At 42.7% G+C, this 17,150-nt stretch overlaps 1 protein-coding gene across 1 annotated transcript in view; it reads right to left on the reverse strand.

Annotated features, from left to right (window-relative positions):
* Window positions 1-223: 223 nt before the first annotated feature.
* ssh2b (slingshot protein phosphatase 2b) overlaps window positions 224-17,150 on the reverse strand; it is a 19,180-nt gene continuing 2,253 nt past the window's right edge. Inside the window, exons 2-15 of the mRNA XM_031857247.1 lie at window positions 15,556-15,599; window positions 9,275-9,387; window positions 9,087-9,151; window positions 8,876-8,997; window positions 8,720-8,785; window positions 8,529-8,594; window positions 8,163-8,357; window positions 7,988-8,081; window positions 7,635-7,763; window positions 7,211-7,257; window positions 6,874-7,020; window positions 6,526-6,726; window positions 5,165-6,248; window positions 224-4,718 (exon numbers count right to left, since the gene is read on the reverse strand). Of these exons, the coding sequence (XP_031713107.1) occupies window positions 3,387-4,718; window positions 5,165-6,248; window positions 6,526-6,726; window positions 6,874-7,020; window positions 7,211-7,257; window positions 7,635-7,763; window positions 7,988-8,081; window positions 8,163-8,357; window positions 8,529-8,594; window positions 8,720-8,785; window positions 8,876-8,997; window positions 9,087-9,151; window positions 9,275-9,387; window positions 15,556-15,599 (3,705 nt within the window). The 3' untranslated portion in view covers window positions 224-3,386. The remainder of the gene's footprint in view (window positions 4,719-5,164; window positions 6,249-6,525; window positions 6,727-6,873; window positions 7,021-7,210; window positions 7,258-7,634; window positions 7,764-7,987; window positions 8,082-8,162; window positions 8,358-8,528; window positions 8,595-8,719; window positions 8,786-8,875; window positions 8,998-9,086; window positions 9,152-9,274; window positions 9,388-15,555; window positions 15,600-17,150) is intronic.

Raw genomic sequence — 17,150 nt, forward strand, 5'->3', positions numbered from 1 at the left:
AATAAAAAGGTACATCGGTGATCTGATCTCCCATGCTGCCAACAAGTGCTCCATGTTTACTCCTGCAACCAAGGTTTCTTGTATGGCCACAAATAAAATACACTGTTGACCTGCAGAAGAAGCACCTGCAGAAGCTGGTTTGAATAGGGCAGGATGGAAATAAAAAAGGGCCAGGAGTTATTTAGAAAAAAGAAAAGTAAAATGACCCAAGTTTGTGTTTGTTATTTTAAAAAGTGGGTTATACATTTTACATATTTAAAACTCTTCACACTGTTCTCTGCGCCAACTCTGCTCAGCACTAAAGTGAAATCCAAAATGCACAAATGCAACACTTCATACACATCTTCAGGCTCACCATAACACTGACATTTGCCTCCCAACAATACATTTCATAAAAAATGTACAATTAAACAATGAGCGATACAGAAAGTATCAGAAAGTAGCTACTATGTATTCACAAAGGACAAACTCTCACTTTGCAGTTGTTGTTCTAGTTTGTAGTCCAAAGGCTGTGAAAAGGGATATTAAAAAGTAGTTGTCTGGTTTTGTAGTTAGCGATAGTGAGTCTTGCATGCTACATATTAAACATGCTGGGGTCATGGTGTTTCCTTGTTGCTGTCAATCTAGGAAGAGGTCAAACTTTTCACTGCAAAAAGAGAAAAATGAACAGAAAATCAGAAGACTTACCTTGCAGCAGGATTACTGTACTCACTCGGTTTTATACTGCAGGACATCTACGCTATCAATGGGTAGTGAACTGCAATAACTTTGACTAACAAACACAGAATATCAAAGTTATAAAAATGTCACGGTGGTTGTTTCTGCTATATTATATTGGTCAGTGAAGATACTGCACCGTACACACTGCCATCATATTCACAGCAAGTCACAAAATACATAACTGAGCCTACTGACCTACTGAAATATATATTTTTCTCTATTTATGGTTTAAGGCATTTCCACTGGTGTGTTATGACTGTTTAGATTACAGTACAAATGAAAACCAGTTATTCTGCACTGTTTGCAAGATATTGTACATGTACAGTATACATGTCAGCAAATAAACCCTGCTGTATACAGTACATCAGTTCTGAGTTTCCAAACTGAAATAACCTTAAACTGTTTGTTTTCCATTTTTACTCACTATTGAATCTACTTATTTGAGCTAAAAAGCATTATTATAATAGATATTAAATGTACCACAGACTGAATAACTTTCTTCACTATGACTAGATTAGAGTTTAACATTTTTAATATATATATTAAAAATTTACCAGGCAGGCTTCACCTGCAATTTTGTAGTGTATTAAAGTAAACTGTTTTCCATGAAACTACTTTCTATCAAAGAAACGGGCATTATGACAATGGACCATGTGCTCTGTGGATGATCAAGAGTAAGAGTGACGCCTTTAACATCAGCTAACTGAAAACTTACAGCTGTTTAAAGTAACAGAATACTCACCACATAGAATCCATATCAAAGTACGGATTATCTGCTTTTATTTTATAATCGTAGTAAACTGAATATCTTTGGGTTTTGAATGGTTACTCGAACAAAAGAAGCAAGTTGAAGATGTGACCTTATGGCGTAAAGGGGAAATTGTGGACATTTTGTAGACTAAAGCAATTAAAAATTGCTAAACACCAAATACTTAGCAAGATTGTTAAAAACGTATCTTGCCATGACCTTACAATACTGTAAACAGTCTCACAGCAAAACAGACTCAATAATTTCCATTATTTAATGGTCACAGTTGAAGCACATTATATAAAAGAATATTTACACTTGATAGTTTAAAATAAAACACAAGAAAATCTGGTTTTTGACAATACACACGCAAACCCAACAGCTGCTACTACCTAAGCATGCTCCCCAGAAGTAGCAACCACACATTAAAAAAAAGCCACATTAAAAAGAAAACGGGAGTAAAGTGCATGTATGACAGGCCTCCCTGTACAGACATCTCTGATAGACTGCCGAGAAGCTTCACTTGCCAGTCACAGGCACACTCCTAAAATTTGTACAAAATAGATAACGATTATCAAAAATAAAAATAAAAGTTACATAGTAATGTTGTGCTACAGTCACACACTGACAAACCAGATACAAAAACATGTACAGTTCCTAGAAGGTTAACGCTCACGATATAGACCTTTACATCCCAAAGAAAACAGCAGAAAACTCACAAATATACACGGTGCCTTCAACGCCCAATCCCCTAACCTACACTTCCTCCCACACAGCAATGCATACATGAAATGTCTCGATTGAGAGGACATGAGAGACGAGTTTGATTACTTCAGTTCATGAAGCTGTGAAGTTGAAATTATTTCTGACTGAGACATTCCAGGAATCCTGACGTTTACACAGGTCAGATTTGAGTCACACTTACTGAGGTATTGAGAAGTCAAAACAAACATTAAAAAACATTAAAAAAAACAACAACTCAGCATGCCTCTTCTCTTTGCATCGTGTTTCAAAAAGAATCCTGCCGCTATTTTCAGTAGATTTTTCCCGCTCTGCATACATCTTCCTTTCGGGTAAAACACGAATCTGTTGCGTCTGTGGTTCGACTCTGTATGTGTGGATGAGCTGCTGTTAGCATAATAACCCACGTTTAAAAATCTGTCTGCAGACAGCAGAAGTAACTTTAATTGGAATTATTCGCCAGTATGGTATTTCTGCCAAGTAATCAAAGTTTCTCTTTACATTTTTTCAATTTTGAACCAAATCTGCAGGTTTGAGAAGTGTGTTTGAATGTTGGGTTGATGTTGGGTGGATTCATTTACCTGTGAGATTGTACCAGCTGTATGATTTTCTTGGCAGCAACCCAGCACAACCGGCAAATATTGAAGAAGCGACATTGGACGCAAAAGAAGAGGAAAACCAGGTCGCCAGGTCGAACTATTCAACGAACGAACAACAAGTAAACATCCAGTTCGTGATGGAGAAACCAGCGATGACGTGAAGAGAATAAGTGCAGGCTCAGGCATGTTAACATTTGTAACAAGTTATTCACTTTTGATGATCGTTTTTGCTGCTTTTTGAATGACTTCTTCTGAAAGTGTTTCAAACTACTCAGCGCTTCTTCCAATTTCATTCAAATGTTTATTTTCAATTGGCTGGACCCTTCATAGCCTTGTCGCTGTTCCTACAATGAAATGCATCTAATTTCTCAGATTTCACAGAGGAAAACATGTACAGAAACATATTCTTTAAGGCAAGAGGCATTGGTTTGTTTTGCTGAATGATTCCAACATTATGCACTTGATTTCCAATTCTCACAGGTGTGCATAATCCCTCTTTCTCTCTCTCTCACACACACACACACACACACACACACACACACACACACACACACACACACACACAAACACGGTGAGGGTTACATGGTGTGGTAAAGGGTACTAGCAGTTTTTTTCGTAAGCTGCCGCAGGGGGTGAGTCCTTCCATATTGCTGCCTTGTTGCCATAAGTGTGAGCCCAGACACATGCAGAGATTCTTGGTCAGAGTTCGGGAGTTCTCCTGTTTGTGGACTGGATGGTGGAGAGGCTCCTGGTGAGGTTTCTCCAGCTTCAGAAAGCCTCTTCACACCCGTCCCGAGGACTTCCGGATGCTGGCCGGCTGAGGAAGAAGAGTTGTGGACCCGTTGCTTCTTGGACTCGTCGCTAGCTGTGTGGATCAGAGGTTCTGCCGAGGACGGAGCTACAGAGGAGCGGCTGAGCTCCCACTCACTCAGGTCCTTGGCGAGCAGCTCCAGACAGCCCAGTTTGGCCAGAGAGGCGGAGCGCTTCATCAGGGATGGAGGGGTCAGTCCAGCCTGGCGAATCCTCGCTTCCACCTCTCTGACCCTCTTCTGGAAACCGCTACCTCGATTGTGAGCGGTTCCAGCACTGAGGCCAGAAACCTGGCCCGCACACCTTCCCCTACAGGCTCCGTCCATGCTCACTTGCTGCAGGAAGGCACCCAGCTCGCACAAAGTCTCCCATGTCTCCCTCATGATGATGTCACTATGAGGTCCCTCTGTGGAGCAGTCCCAGTCTGTGCCTGACTCCAACTCTGTCACGCCCTCCAAACACAGGAAGTTCACAGAGGCAAAGGGAGACTGGGCCGAGCGGTGGAAAGAAGACGAGGTAGAGAGCAATCGAATATCAGCAGGCTTGAGTTTGTGTCCTTTTGTGCTTTTGTCATTATTTCCTAGTGCACCCACATTAGCTACATCACCACTCCCCCTTTTAACTGGTCCAAACGTATTACCACCGTCCTCCTCCTGCTCTTCCTGCACAGTGCTAACTTCTGACACTTGCGGGCCAACTGATGCGTTCTGTGGATTCGAAGTTGTTGCAGCATGGACGCTGGTTGGGCGCTGCTGAGAGCAGGAGGAGCTGCCGGAGAGGGACGGAGGCGATAAGGAAGGTGACGGAGTCTCATGCTCCTGTTTCATTCTTTGCTCCAGCTGTCGCGTGACGCGCCGCACGGACCCCCTCGTCCAATCGCTGCACAGACGAACAGGAGCCTCCTCCTCCTCCTCCTCCTCCTCCTCCTCTTCTTCGTTGTTTTTCACTTCCTCTTTAACATTCTTGGCTTCCTTCTGTGATAAAACATCTCCATCATCAATTTCCTGCCTCAACTTGCTCACTTCCTGGTCCTGGGGGCCCTGTGGCTCTGTGTGCACGGAAGGCTTCAGTCCTGTGACCTGCACAGGGATGGTCATTTCCTACAAAGACAAGAGAGATAATATAATAAGATAATTTGGTTTAAAGGCCAAACAAATCTATATCCATATATTAAAAAAAAAAAAACATTCAAGTAAAATGGATTCTGATGTTACACCAATAGATGGCGCCTTGGACTAAAGAAAACACAAGCAAGCGAACAAGACACTAATTTGAGAACAAATTTACTTGCTGTGAGCTCAATACACTTCCAAATGTCACCAAAATTCAAATGTTATCTAAGAATTATTTGGATGATCTATATTACAATGTGCATCTTACACAAGTGTAGCCATGAAAAAAGATTAAAACATCCACACACTTAACTCCAAACACCCAAAATGACACCTGAGGGACGCCCTGATGAAAATCTATGTCTCCCAAAGTTTAGAGAACAATGTAACTGTGCAGTAGTTCTGGAAAGTTTTGCTACACGCAGTAACCTTACCTTTGTTTTCTCCTCCTCCTCCCCCTCCTCCTCCTCCTCCTTCCCCTCACTAATGGAGACCTCCTGAGGCAGTGGTTGTTGTTCCTTGCCACAAGTCTTCAGCTGCGGCGACTGCTGCACTGCAGCACAGTGACTTTTACCATCTTGACTCATTTCCTTGAACTTTTCTCTGGCACTGAAAAAGTTAATGTGATCGGGGCTGTGGCTGAACAACACCTCGTTGTCGTGTGGAGTGGCACTGGGGTAGCTCGTAAAATCACTATTGGAGGGAGAATGTGCTGGTAAACCGTCCACAGACGAGCCACACATGTGCTCGTCACAGTCGCTTTTTTTGACAGGCACTGGTGCAGACAAACACCGGGGTCCAGCCTGTTGTGTGCTCGGTGTTTGTGTTGTCAAGGGCTCAGCCGACGACACTAGCGTCGGTTTCATCACAGGTAGAGAGCAGGACAACGCCTGCGGTTTGATAACCTCATCCATGCACACTGGAGTTGGGGATGGAGCAGGGGAGAGGGGGAGGTGGTGACAGGATGGAGGCAGGTGAGGCTGGTCCACGAAAACACTTTGTGCAACAGCCGCCACGTCCGTCTTTTGAGGTTCAGGCACCACGGCGGCGGCCCTCGGCTGGGGGAGAGGAAGGGAGGAGGGCTGCTCCTCAGAGTCACATAAGCCGTTGGAGAGTGGAGGAGATAGCAGAGACACAGAGCCAGCTGTGGACTCGGGACAAGGAGAGTCCAACTGGCTGAGTTGGACTTCAGCAGGATGAGAAGGGGCTTCAGGGTTTCGAGCTTTAGCGTCGCCTGATCGAGCTGCCACGCCTTCAAAGGACGACGAGCTGAACTGATTGGAGTGGATGCCGGTATCAGGCTGGCTGGTGGAGTGCGTTGCTTTGCCAGTGATGGCCGAAGTTCCCAGTGAATCCAGCAGTTCTTTCACGGAGGGACCAGGCGCGCTACTGGCCTGGTTATGGGGGTCGGAGCGACCCAGGCTGTGCGGTTGGGCGTGAGATTTAGACAGTGGCTCGTGGTGCTCAGACAGGTCGCTGTCGGAGTGAGAACGCCACAGTTTGTTGTGCCTCTGCTTGCTGTAGGAGGGTGGGAAGAAACATGAAAAAAAACAAAAAAAACGTATAATCTTTTCACATAACTACTATCCTCTTCATGCAAACATATAAACGTGCACATACATGCTTTTAATGTCATTTTATAAGGTTATAGTGCTAAAAATGTGTCACAAATAAAATAAAAAAGGTGCACTAATCAATATTTTTTTCTTAACAATAGATCAAAATCCTGCTGTACATGCATCAGCTACACCCTCAAATTCACATTAAATATGCTTGTGTGTGTTTGTGTGGGTACCTGGCCAGCAGTATGCCCTGATACTCCTCCAGCTGTCTCATGAAAGACGGGTTAGGTTTGGTCACAGCTCGACGCTCCTTGACGTAATCAAAGGCTTTTTTCAGATCCCAGCCGTGCTCCTTCATGGCGTATGCAATCACTGTGGCTGCAGAGCGACTTACGCCCATTTTACAGTGCACCAGGCACTTGCCTCCGGCTTTCCTGGAGTAGATTTGAAGAATCAAATCATATCAATCAGTCTATCAGTGTCAACAGTTCTGTACGGCATTTTGTCTTTTTTTATGTGAAAAGACACAAGGTGAGCCGATCTGAGAAGAAAAAGAGAAGGTGCAGCCTTCAGAAACTCACTTGGCTCTAGATATAAACTTGTAGGTGTCATTCCAATAAGCAAGCAGGTCGGTGGCCTCCTCATCGTAAACACGGATGTTGTGGTACTCAAACACACCGGGGAAGAAATTATCTATCTCCCTTGTTACATTCAGGATGTACTGGACCCTGAGTGAGAACATGAGAGGAAAGATCAGAAGAAGGTGAGAGAGATGATTGTATATGCAGCCTGTTAAGAAAACAGAACACAAAACATTTAATCTAATTCTAACAAAATGATTGCTCGGGTCTTATCATTTAATACTGTGTCTTTATTGACTTCAGTACAGCTTGCGTTGTTGTTTTTGCCCCCCCTTACCCGCTCTTCTGCAACTCCTCCAAATTGGATGCATTCCACTCAGATCCCTTTAGGAAACAAAAGCAATATTCAGACTAGTTCAGAGCCTCCCAGTGATTTTTTCATAATGCTTAAATCCTGTTGCAAAGCATGCCAGACATCCAGTGTGCACTCCAAACCAAACAGGAACCTCAAGTTCCTCGAAATTTGAATTACGAAAGACAATCTCATATTTTGCCAAGTTCCCCACACACGGATTAACCCTGTGCATACATTTAAAATTTAAAAAGAACTGAGAGACTTTCAATAGTTAAGTGTTCTTATCAAATTGATTTGTGATCCAGCTTCTCTGGGACTTTTTCATCCCGTGGACTTCAATGTAATGAGACCATCACTGTTGCCAGATGCAGCAGTGGTACTCTAGAGGTGTTTTGAGGTCACCTACCAAGAAGACGTGATCAAAGATCTCCGTAGGACTGTCCATCTGGCCCAGAATGATAATCATCTCATTGTCAATGAACTCCTTGAACTCTCGCAGGTTGCACGTCATGTGCATTTCCAGCTCTGTTCGAATCTACGGAACACAGGCAAACACCAGAAAATCTTAAAACAGCAACTCTAAACCTAAAACGAAGATATTACATTTTATTTTAAGATAAATACTGGTGACTAAAATAAAAATGTCCCTTTTAAAAAAAAAATCATTTTTGAGAGGGACCCAATTTGTTGCAATAACTCTTTCAGTGATGGGTGCATCTGTTTGCATCTTCAAATCCAACATCTGGAGCACTGACTCACCTCTTTGCAGGTGACATTCTCAAGATCTTTCTGCATCATAATCTCCCTCAGACTGGTTTTGATCCGACGCTCTGTCAGCTCTCTCTCTGTAGGTCTGCACAAACAATAAATCAATTCTAAGTCAAGGGAGGAAATAAAAAGTGAAAAATACATTCCACGTGATCACGATACTTACGCATCAGAGAAGAGCACGGGCGAATCGGCGCGGTGCGACTGCACGTCCTGCATGGCGTTCCACTCGTTGATGCGCACCTGGTCGGAGCAGACCCTGCTTTGATAGTAGCAGACCCAGGTGAGGAACAAGCTGCCTGGGAAGTAGTTGTGACAACGAGCCACGTCGCATGCTTTATGGAGCGACTGGAGGGCCGACCTGCGAGTAAGACATTGAGAGTGAAAAATGACATTGAGAGACGGCAGATGAAGGGGAGAGTCAAGTAAATGCCAGGGACACGCTTTAGAGACTGAGATGAACGCTTGCAAACAATAAAATGGCAGATATTGATATCGGTTTCTACAGAGTGATTAATGCAGTGTGACTCACCACATGGCCTGCACAGAAACCGGCTTGAATACATGCACTTTGTTATCAGTTGACACACTGAAACCCCTGGGAGCAAGAAGAGAGGGGAACACCAGAGGAGAACAAATAAAAAGACACAGTCAGCCATCTTAGCATCCTGGTGTTCAGTGTGTGTTCGCTCTGTGATTAAAACATGCTGGATATTTTCTTACCCATCTCCATCCAGATGTATCAACGTGTCGCTCCATAAGGGCAAAACCATCCCTACAGAACAGGAGCTGGGAGGAGAAAAAAAAAACTCCATGTTACAACTTTATGCAGAGTATCAAACAGGCAGAGATAGATAGATAGATATATTTCTGTCTCACCTGTCTACAGGACTGAAATCCATTCCCAGCACCACGCTCTCCTCCGTGTCTTGGCGACCGTTGGTTGAGACCACCACCATGTAGCGAGTGATCGGAGTGTGTACGCTCTCCAAACGAACCGCCTGCAGCAGGTAAAACACAGCTGATGTCTTAGCAGCTGATTGGCAACCTTAAGACTGAATGTTGTGTCCGCGCTGCAGTGTGTACCCACCAGTTTGATGTTGTCCTCTGGTCTGAGGAGAGTGAACATTGTTTGTAGATGCTGCTGGATGTCTCCTGGTAAGATAGGAGTAATTAAACACATCTTTGATCAGAGTCTAAATCTGCAGCTATGCTTTTTATTTAACCAACAGCACTATCAACAGTCGATTGTTCTTGAGTAAGACCTTTTTAGCTCACCTGCATGTTTGCTTCGCAGCTGTGAGACGCGAGAGACAGACGAGGGAGAGGAGCCATTTCCTCGAGGTAAGAAGAGAGCAGCTCCTTTAACTGTCAGGAAACTTTCACTGATGCTGGACAGATAGAGAGAGGAAAAACAAAATCAGTGACAGACACCCATACATAGTAATAAGACTCATCCTGGAAATTACTTTTTATTATTTTTACAGGTAAGTTTACCCACCAATCAAACACTATTGTCTCCAGCTTAAGAATAGATGAGTTTTTGTGCAAATGTATAGTTTGTAGAACTGAATTAATTAGTGGAATAATTGATTAGTTCATCAACAGAAATATAATCAGCAGTGCTGGTGTTGTTGGGATGATGTCTCTTTATTCCCCAACGTAATAAAGCAGAAGCTTTTGTTCCTCATCATGAAAACATCTGCTGAATATTGAGTGACCTTTTGTCTAAAGGTTAAATGTTTTTCAATAATAGTGATTTAATCTAAATCTAATCTAATCTTTTCTTTTCTTAGAAAACACACATTACACCCCCTACACACACACACACAATACATACACGACAACAATGGGAGAAATAAAGTGCCTTTATGAGTTGAAGACACTTCACTGAGCAGTTTACTACACACTGCAGCTGGTTCCAATAACGTACTGGCTTAACTGGACATGTTCATAAAATGTCAGAAGGTACAACACACAAAGACACTGAGTCACAGTGAAAAAAAAACTAACAAACTGGTCACCCATTTAACTATCAAGTTCATTTTTCACATGAACCAGCAGACATACCTGCAGTTGTTATCTTTGTGCTCTACAGGCAATTACAAACTGGCTTTGTCTGAGCCTTTAGTACTTTATGGCACATAACTAAACAAATATACCTGGCATGAAATCGGCATTTCTGGTTGAGTTACTTGGGGCTACTGCTCTCTAAACAAAGAATCATTGAAACGGACTAAAACTAACGGATGCAAACCTTTGATTTCTTTTTTAAAATCACAGCAAACAACGATACATCCAATGTTCGACAAAGTGTTTTCTCGCCTTGGCATTAAGCTGACATCATTGTGTTATGAAACAATGGAGTGAATGCACCACTAACACCAGTAATACTGTCCATACTTGTCACTACATACTGATGGCCAACGATAAATATAGGCCAAGGAAGGACTATAAGAAACAGGAAGTCCTATTATGTCACCTTATTATGTGAAGACAGAGGGGGAGAAGGGCAGTCACAGCCCACATATTACTCACATTAAAAAAAAAACATTTGTGAAAAAAAAAGAAATATCACAGAGAACTGGATCTGAGGCACATAGCATGCTAGTAAGCATAATTGTCTCCCAGAGATACTTTTACATTTTCAAGTGCAAAAAGCCTCTACGTCCTCCTCAGGACAACAGGGGATTGCGTGCCGTCAGTCCCTTCAGGACAGAGGCTGACAATTGAGTTTGCTCTCTGTCACCAAGTATAAATCCACACACAGTGGCACTAGACAGATGTCTTATACCACTAAACTATGGCTTGACTCGGTTGATCAAACCCACACAAACAGAAAGTCAATGCCAGGGTTCATTCTCTAGAGACACTCAGCTGGCATATCAATCACATCCTCTGATGCATGAACAATCTGTACACAGTGTGCCTTTCCTGCTGTGGCCCCTCAAGATGCATTTTAGTCACATCCAAAAAAATGCATGCGAGCAGATGAGAGTACGGCATCTGGCAGACATTCACATGGAGCAAAAGGGAAGGAAACCTCTTCCTGCAGCCACCGACTCTGCTGCTGATGTGCCGTCACATCCTTCCCTTTAAGTCATCGTGGGGGGAAAACCACATGCCTTTGTCATTCCAGATCACTGGAACTAAATATTGTAAAGCACGGCAATTGAGAATATGAACCGTGCCCATATAGACTATGTCAGGACGGAATATAAGGAGACTGTTTAAGTAAGCTTCAGCTGGCTTCATTGGGCATCTCACTAATGATAATACAGTAGCCTCAAGACTGCAATTCTTAGTTAATTATTTGTACACAGAGAGCCTGCGTCTCTGGCTACAGTTTAAACTTACAGCTGATAAATTTCCCCCTGAGAGATCACGGAGTTCTCAGTGAAATAAGGTCTCATCTTAACCCCGCTGCACGCGCAGAAGCATCCGGCTGATGAGCTCCGTGGTGCGGTCACAACACCGGGAGGCATCGCTGCTCTGGTGGCGGGGGCAGGTCGCACAGAAGCGTGCTGTAGTGGAGGACGTCACTCCACACTTAATAGTGAAAACGCAGAAGCTCTGGTGAAGTCCCACTTTGATATTTTGCTTTTAGTGGACATTCAGGATTTAGGGAAATATCCGATAAACACGATAAAGCACGGTATTATAAAATTCAGAAGCGGCAAAAATAGACATGATTAGCACATGTCGTAGCAGGACAGGTGTCTCTACATCTGCTCAGCGTGATACTGCAGGCTGCAGTTTAAAAAAAAAAAACTCCAGCGGGAGGGGAAGACACACTCATAGTCCAATCGGTGAAAACAGCAGTCTGTCTATCGGGGATTATTAGTGCCACAGTGAAAACAGAGAAAAGTACGACAGTCATTGACAAAAACATGACTCTAACAGAAACAGCTCTTGGGCAAGAAAAAACTGAATTGAATCTTTTGAAAATAAAACCAATAAAAAGGAATCGTTTTACTGGCAATCATTGAATCTGTTCATGTGACAAAATGTATTAAGACATGACAATAGACAATAGTCTCAAGATTTTACTGCAATTCATTAATTCATTCCTTGTAACTTGAGTCCCAACTGTTCCTTGATGTAGCCTACTTTGGAGAATATATTACCAGAAGAGAGATTCAAATGATATTATTGTGTATCTTATCATTTCTTTTTCTAAAAACGTTCATGCCAATAAAGCCACATTGAGTTGAATTGACCCTGTCCAGGATTGAACAGGGGACTTGGTGGTCATATATGAATGCCCCTTAAAAAGCATCATTATACATTTACTGATGGTTTTTGCATCGCCCAGCAAATAAAAAAAATAAAAATAAAAAAAAGGAACAGCAGAGACATCTCAGAGGCTACTTGTGGAGACAGTGAAGCGAGTTGACGACAACTTTGCTCGTTACTGTAAGTAAGTGTAATGAAACCTTCATGAGTAAAAAGCCATTACTTTAATACAGCTGTTCACAAGCATGAACCTGCTTTAAATATGTAGAAATGCAATATTTTGATCTACTCAGTCTCTCATCCACAAGCACAGCTGGCAGCCAACTGTTAAACAAGTGCAAGCTATTTTGTTGAGTTGCCTCATAGTGAATGACTTTAAGTTAAGCAGTGTTACAGTGTGTAGCCTTTATGGAAACTTCTCACCAGAGTAGGAGACACCCGACACCTAAATGTGCTGTTGCTTCCAGCAACAGCACAACAACAACAGCAATGGAAAAAGGATTGAGAAATCAAAGAAAGAGACACCAGGGGACCTGATTTACTCCATGATGTTACAGACCCTCAACAGTCTCAGTGGTTCAACTTATCAAAGTATGTATTATAAATGTTGTAACAATACCATCATTAAAGGAGACAAGAAATATGTAGCAGAAGGTCAAGAGTTCAGTGTAGGCGTAATCACGGCTAAAGATACACTAATTAAACTTAATCTCATGAGATACTCATCAATGACTGATATATGCTGCTTAATCTGACTGTTACCCAATCAACACCGCCGCTTCCTGTTCAACTCTCTGTGCTCGGCCTTCCTTTTCTTGTCATGAGTTTCCTCCTCTGACTGACTTCCTTCCTTTGCACATTGACCCCCACTAATCCCTTCCATCTCTTTATCCTCTTTCTTTCGTTGGTCTTATCCATTAAGGAAATATCTGTTACAACTGTTGTAAGCGTCTAGCTAGGACCAGTCCTGGGTCATAGTCCTGTTCTCCAATCCCATCCATGGACTCTTAACAACCTACATGCTTATGTTTGTGGTGTTGGACCCATCTCTCAAATTCCAACTTACTGTTCTTTCATTCGACTGCTGAAATGTACACCGTCCAATGACAAGCAGTGAAGGCTTGTGTGGTTGTTACGTACATGCAGGCGGACACCGAACACTCGTCTGTTACTCTCGTGTCTCCATGTATACAAACAGACAGGCAGTCACCTTAGTGATCACAACATCACATATATAATACAGTACACAACTTTGCTTCAATACACACAGACGACTGATTAGCACCTCTCCTATAAACAGTTGAGTCTTGTATGAATTATGCACAGACAGGAAGTCAGTCTGATTATTTACAGTCGAATCAATCTGCCAGAAAACATACATTAGATGACATCAAAATTAGTGAAAATATTTTTGGGGGGGACTTTTAGAGGCACACAAACTAAACAGTCAGGCACATGGGAATGATTAATGCTTGCACTATTATTGCATCTGAAACAATGTGGATTATAAAAAGACAAGAAATAAGCCGCGTCATAATAAATTCCTCTCTCTCTCTGAGATTTCCTCTCTGTACTTCCACCACTGACGTTGCTGCTTTAGCTGATGTCACTGACTTTAATCAGCAGCGCTGCAGCCTTGCTTATGCAGACAAACACACTGCATCACTAAAGCCTCATTACAGTCTGAATGAATGTTACTCCCCGTGTCAAAGATGAGCTCTGCAGCAGCTGCTGGCTTCTAAGGCACGACGCACACACAGACGACGTCATCATACGGGAACATTAAGTCAGTATTTCAGTGGGCAGGCTCACTTATATTGAATGATTTTTTTTGTCTCTTTGCCAAAACACCTCAGCCCATGTGAATACACTACAGCTAGAGCTTGGACTGAATTAAGACAGTAACATGTACAATACTTTGTGTTCCTGTGTTATTTGTTCACAATTGCTCAACAAATAAATATGTGACTATTTTATTAGACACGACACAAGTGCTGGCCCTAGACTAACTGTTAAACTAACAGAAACTGAAATGAAAGTGTCACACTAGAGAAGGAGTGAGCCACTACCCAGAGCAATACAAATGAACCAATCTTAACATCCAACAACACTCCACCATTCAGATGTCAAACTAATTCCAATATCTCCTGGCCTCTGCAGCCCGGTATAACACCGCTATCCTGAAGTCAAGACAAGGCCCAGCTCCTAACTTGATATTCATACATTGGTATTTGCTCATTTGAAACATTTAATGGCATGTTCATACAAGTAAAGAGGTCGTGGCGTTGCATATTCCATAAAGGACCCCTGCTTTTACAGTCCATGATTGAAAACAATACATTTAGCTAAATGTGTATGTCTGTATGAAAGGGCAGCATCAATGGTCAAATAGTCTTAGAACTTCAAAACAAGAAATTTAAAAACAATATTAGTTGACAAAATACCGTAAATGACATCTGCGCCCATACCTATCTGTGTTCAAACACACACAAACACACAGCCTCACTGTGTGAATATAGATTTCACTCCCAGCTGCACAAATACAGAAAGCCCTCTCAGTATGATGGCAGAGAGCTCCAATGACCAGACAGACACAGAGGCGCTCTGACTTTGGGAGGGGCTACCGATCTGCCCCTGGATCCCTTGACCCACATACACAGACCTGACTCACATGGGGCCCACTGCCCTCTATTGGACAGCTAGCGAACCGCAGTTAATCATCTTAAAACGTGAGAGCATTTCAAGATTCCATCTGTTATTAAAAGGGCCAAACAAAACAAAGCTGGAAGAGTGTCACTGAAACTTAAGTTCACGGGTATCACGTGTGTCTAGAACAAATAAACGCCGTAGGCAGTTGAAGGAAATTGCTGATGGACTAACAAAACAGTTGCAGATGCATTTGAGTGAAACAGGATAAACCAGATTCCGACTTCAGTACAATGCCAGAGGCAACGAGGGACAGAAGCCGATTGTAAGACCACAATAGCACAGCAGCTCACTGTATCAGGACGGGAAGGAAGTTCTGCAGGGTCAGACGCATTTAGTGATTCATCATCAAGTGCTTCTTCACGTAAAGTCTATTTCCTCCGCCTTTGGTCCAGGTCAGAGGTCAGGGGCAGCAACATAACAGGTCCTCTGTTCAGACACTTCAGTAGACGCTCATTGTCTTATTAACCACTCGGCCTGGCACTACAACGTCACCGTTATCCAAACTCCTGGTTTATAATAAATCTCACTGCACATCCTTTTTGTGGGGAAACTGGAAAAAGGTTTAGTTTTTTTTTTTTTTTTTGCACCGAGGTGACATAAGGGATGTGTCTTACCTCCTCGGCTGAGAGCGGCGGTCATCCTCCCCACTACCGGACTCCTAAAGAGAGAAAATGACGTTCACTTCATTGTGTAGCACTCTATTTACATAACACAACACACAAGCTCTTATCAGCAACGTGCAAACATTCCTCTTACAACTTATTTTAAAATAGCAGTAGATAGGTTAGGTGTGTATTTACATACTAGCAAGCACAAATACAGACACAAACACATTAAAAGTGCAAGTAGCATCCAACACAATATTCAGTATACGGTCTGAGCAAAGAGCAAGAGTGCAGAGAGACGGGAGGGAAAGAAGAGTTCAGCTTCAACTCAATCTGTTCACTCTCCAGGAAAATGACCTCAGCCTGTTGTTAAGGTGTGGCCGGTCAGAGAATAACATATTCACATACAAAAACAAGTGGCGAAGAGAGAATAAGAGACAAATCCAAATCACACTGTGAAATATGTAACTTTGCTAAATGAGCGGGCGAAGGATTAGTGGCGGATTAACACCTGGCACTTATCTTGCAGGCCCCGAGTCTTATCTTGTTTACAACATTACAAAAACATTAGCAGCTTAATAAAAGAAAGAAGTGGATTACAGGTTGATGAGCACAGACAAAAACTTGCACTTGCAGAGCTGCTGGTCAATTTCATTTCCAGTAAGAGTGTAACATGGTATAGAATGGTCAAGTTTTCACACAGTTATTGTTGAAGCAAAGTAGGAAAGGGATCTTGTGACTCTGTTGCAGAAGCACTCTCAGCCACATTATTCAAAGCAGGTTTCCATTGAGGGCTCTCTGTCTCATTACATTACAGTCATTTAGCAGACGCTTTTATCCAAAGCGACTTACAATCACAACTACGGGAGCAATTTTGGAGTGTCTTGCTCAAGGACACATCGGAGCATCGGAGCTGGGGATTGAACCGCCAAGCCTCTGATTGAAAGACAGCCCTGCTATCCACAGCCACAGTCGCCCTCAAAAGCACAAGAGATACTTAAAACAGATCTTGTGGATTGTTGAACACCTCATGTAAAGTATGTGACTCTGGAGACAATGTGTCCAAAAGATTTCCATTCAGAATCTTGATTGTACATCATTATGTGAGGCAACCCTACATCATAGTGGAGTTTATATTTTAGTTTCTATTTCAGTTCACTAGATGGGAAAGGGTTTTTAGCGGTTGTGCCCTACATCAACCAAACTTTGTTTAGCTGGCAAAACACACTGAGATTTTACATATATGAAAATGTGCGAGGATTTTCCCCAAACCTTATGGAAATGTGTAGCCTGAATCTGAAAGCCGGGCCGGGATCTTCACAACAGGAGACAAGTCTGTGCTGCACTGGGAGTCACAAGTTACAGCATCTAGAGTCACCGGGTTGAAACTAGTAAAGCCCCACCCCCCCCCCCTCCCCTCAATGCAAAATATGTAGTACACAGTGTGTGTTTTCTACAAACACCCTTATTATGAAGCAGACACACACCAGTGAGGCTGAACAGGTTTAACATATGGTTCAAGGAAAAATAGCTAGTTTGCATCTCAGAGAGACCACCCACACACACACACACACACACACACACACACACACACACACACACAC

The sequence above is a fragment of the Anarrhichthys ocellatus genome, unplaced genomic scaffold (genome assembly GCF_004355925.1).
Source record: "Anarrhichthys ocellatus isolate YVR2014 unplaced genomic scaffold, GSC_Weel_1.0 scaffold18, whole genome shotgun sequence".
Classification (NCBI taxonomy): domain Eukaryota; kingdom Metazoa; phylum Chordata; class Actinopteri; order Perciformes; family Anarhichadidae; genus Anarrhichthys; species Anarrhichthys ocellatus.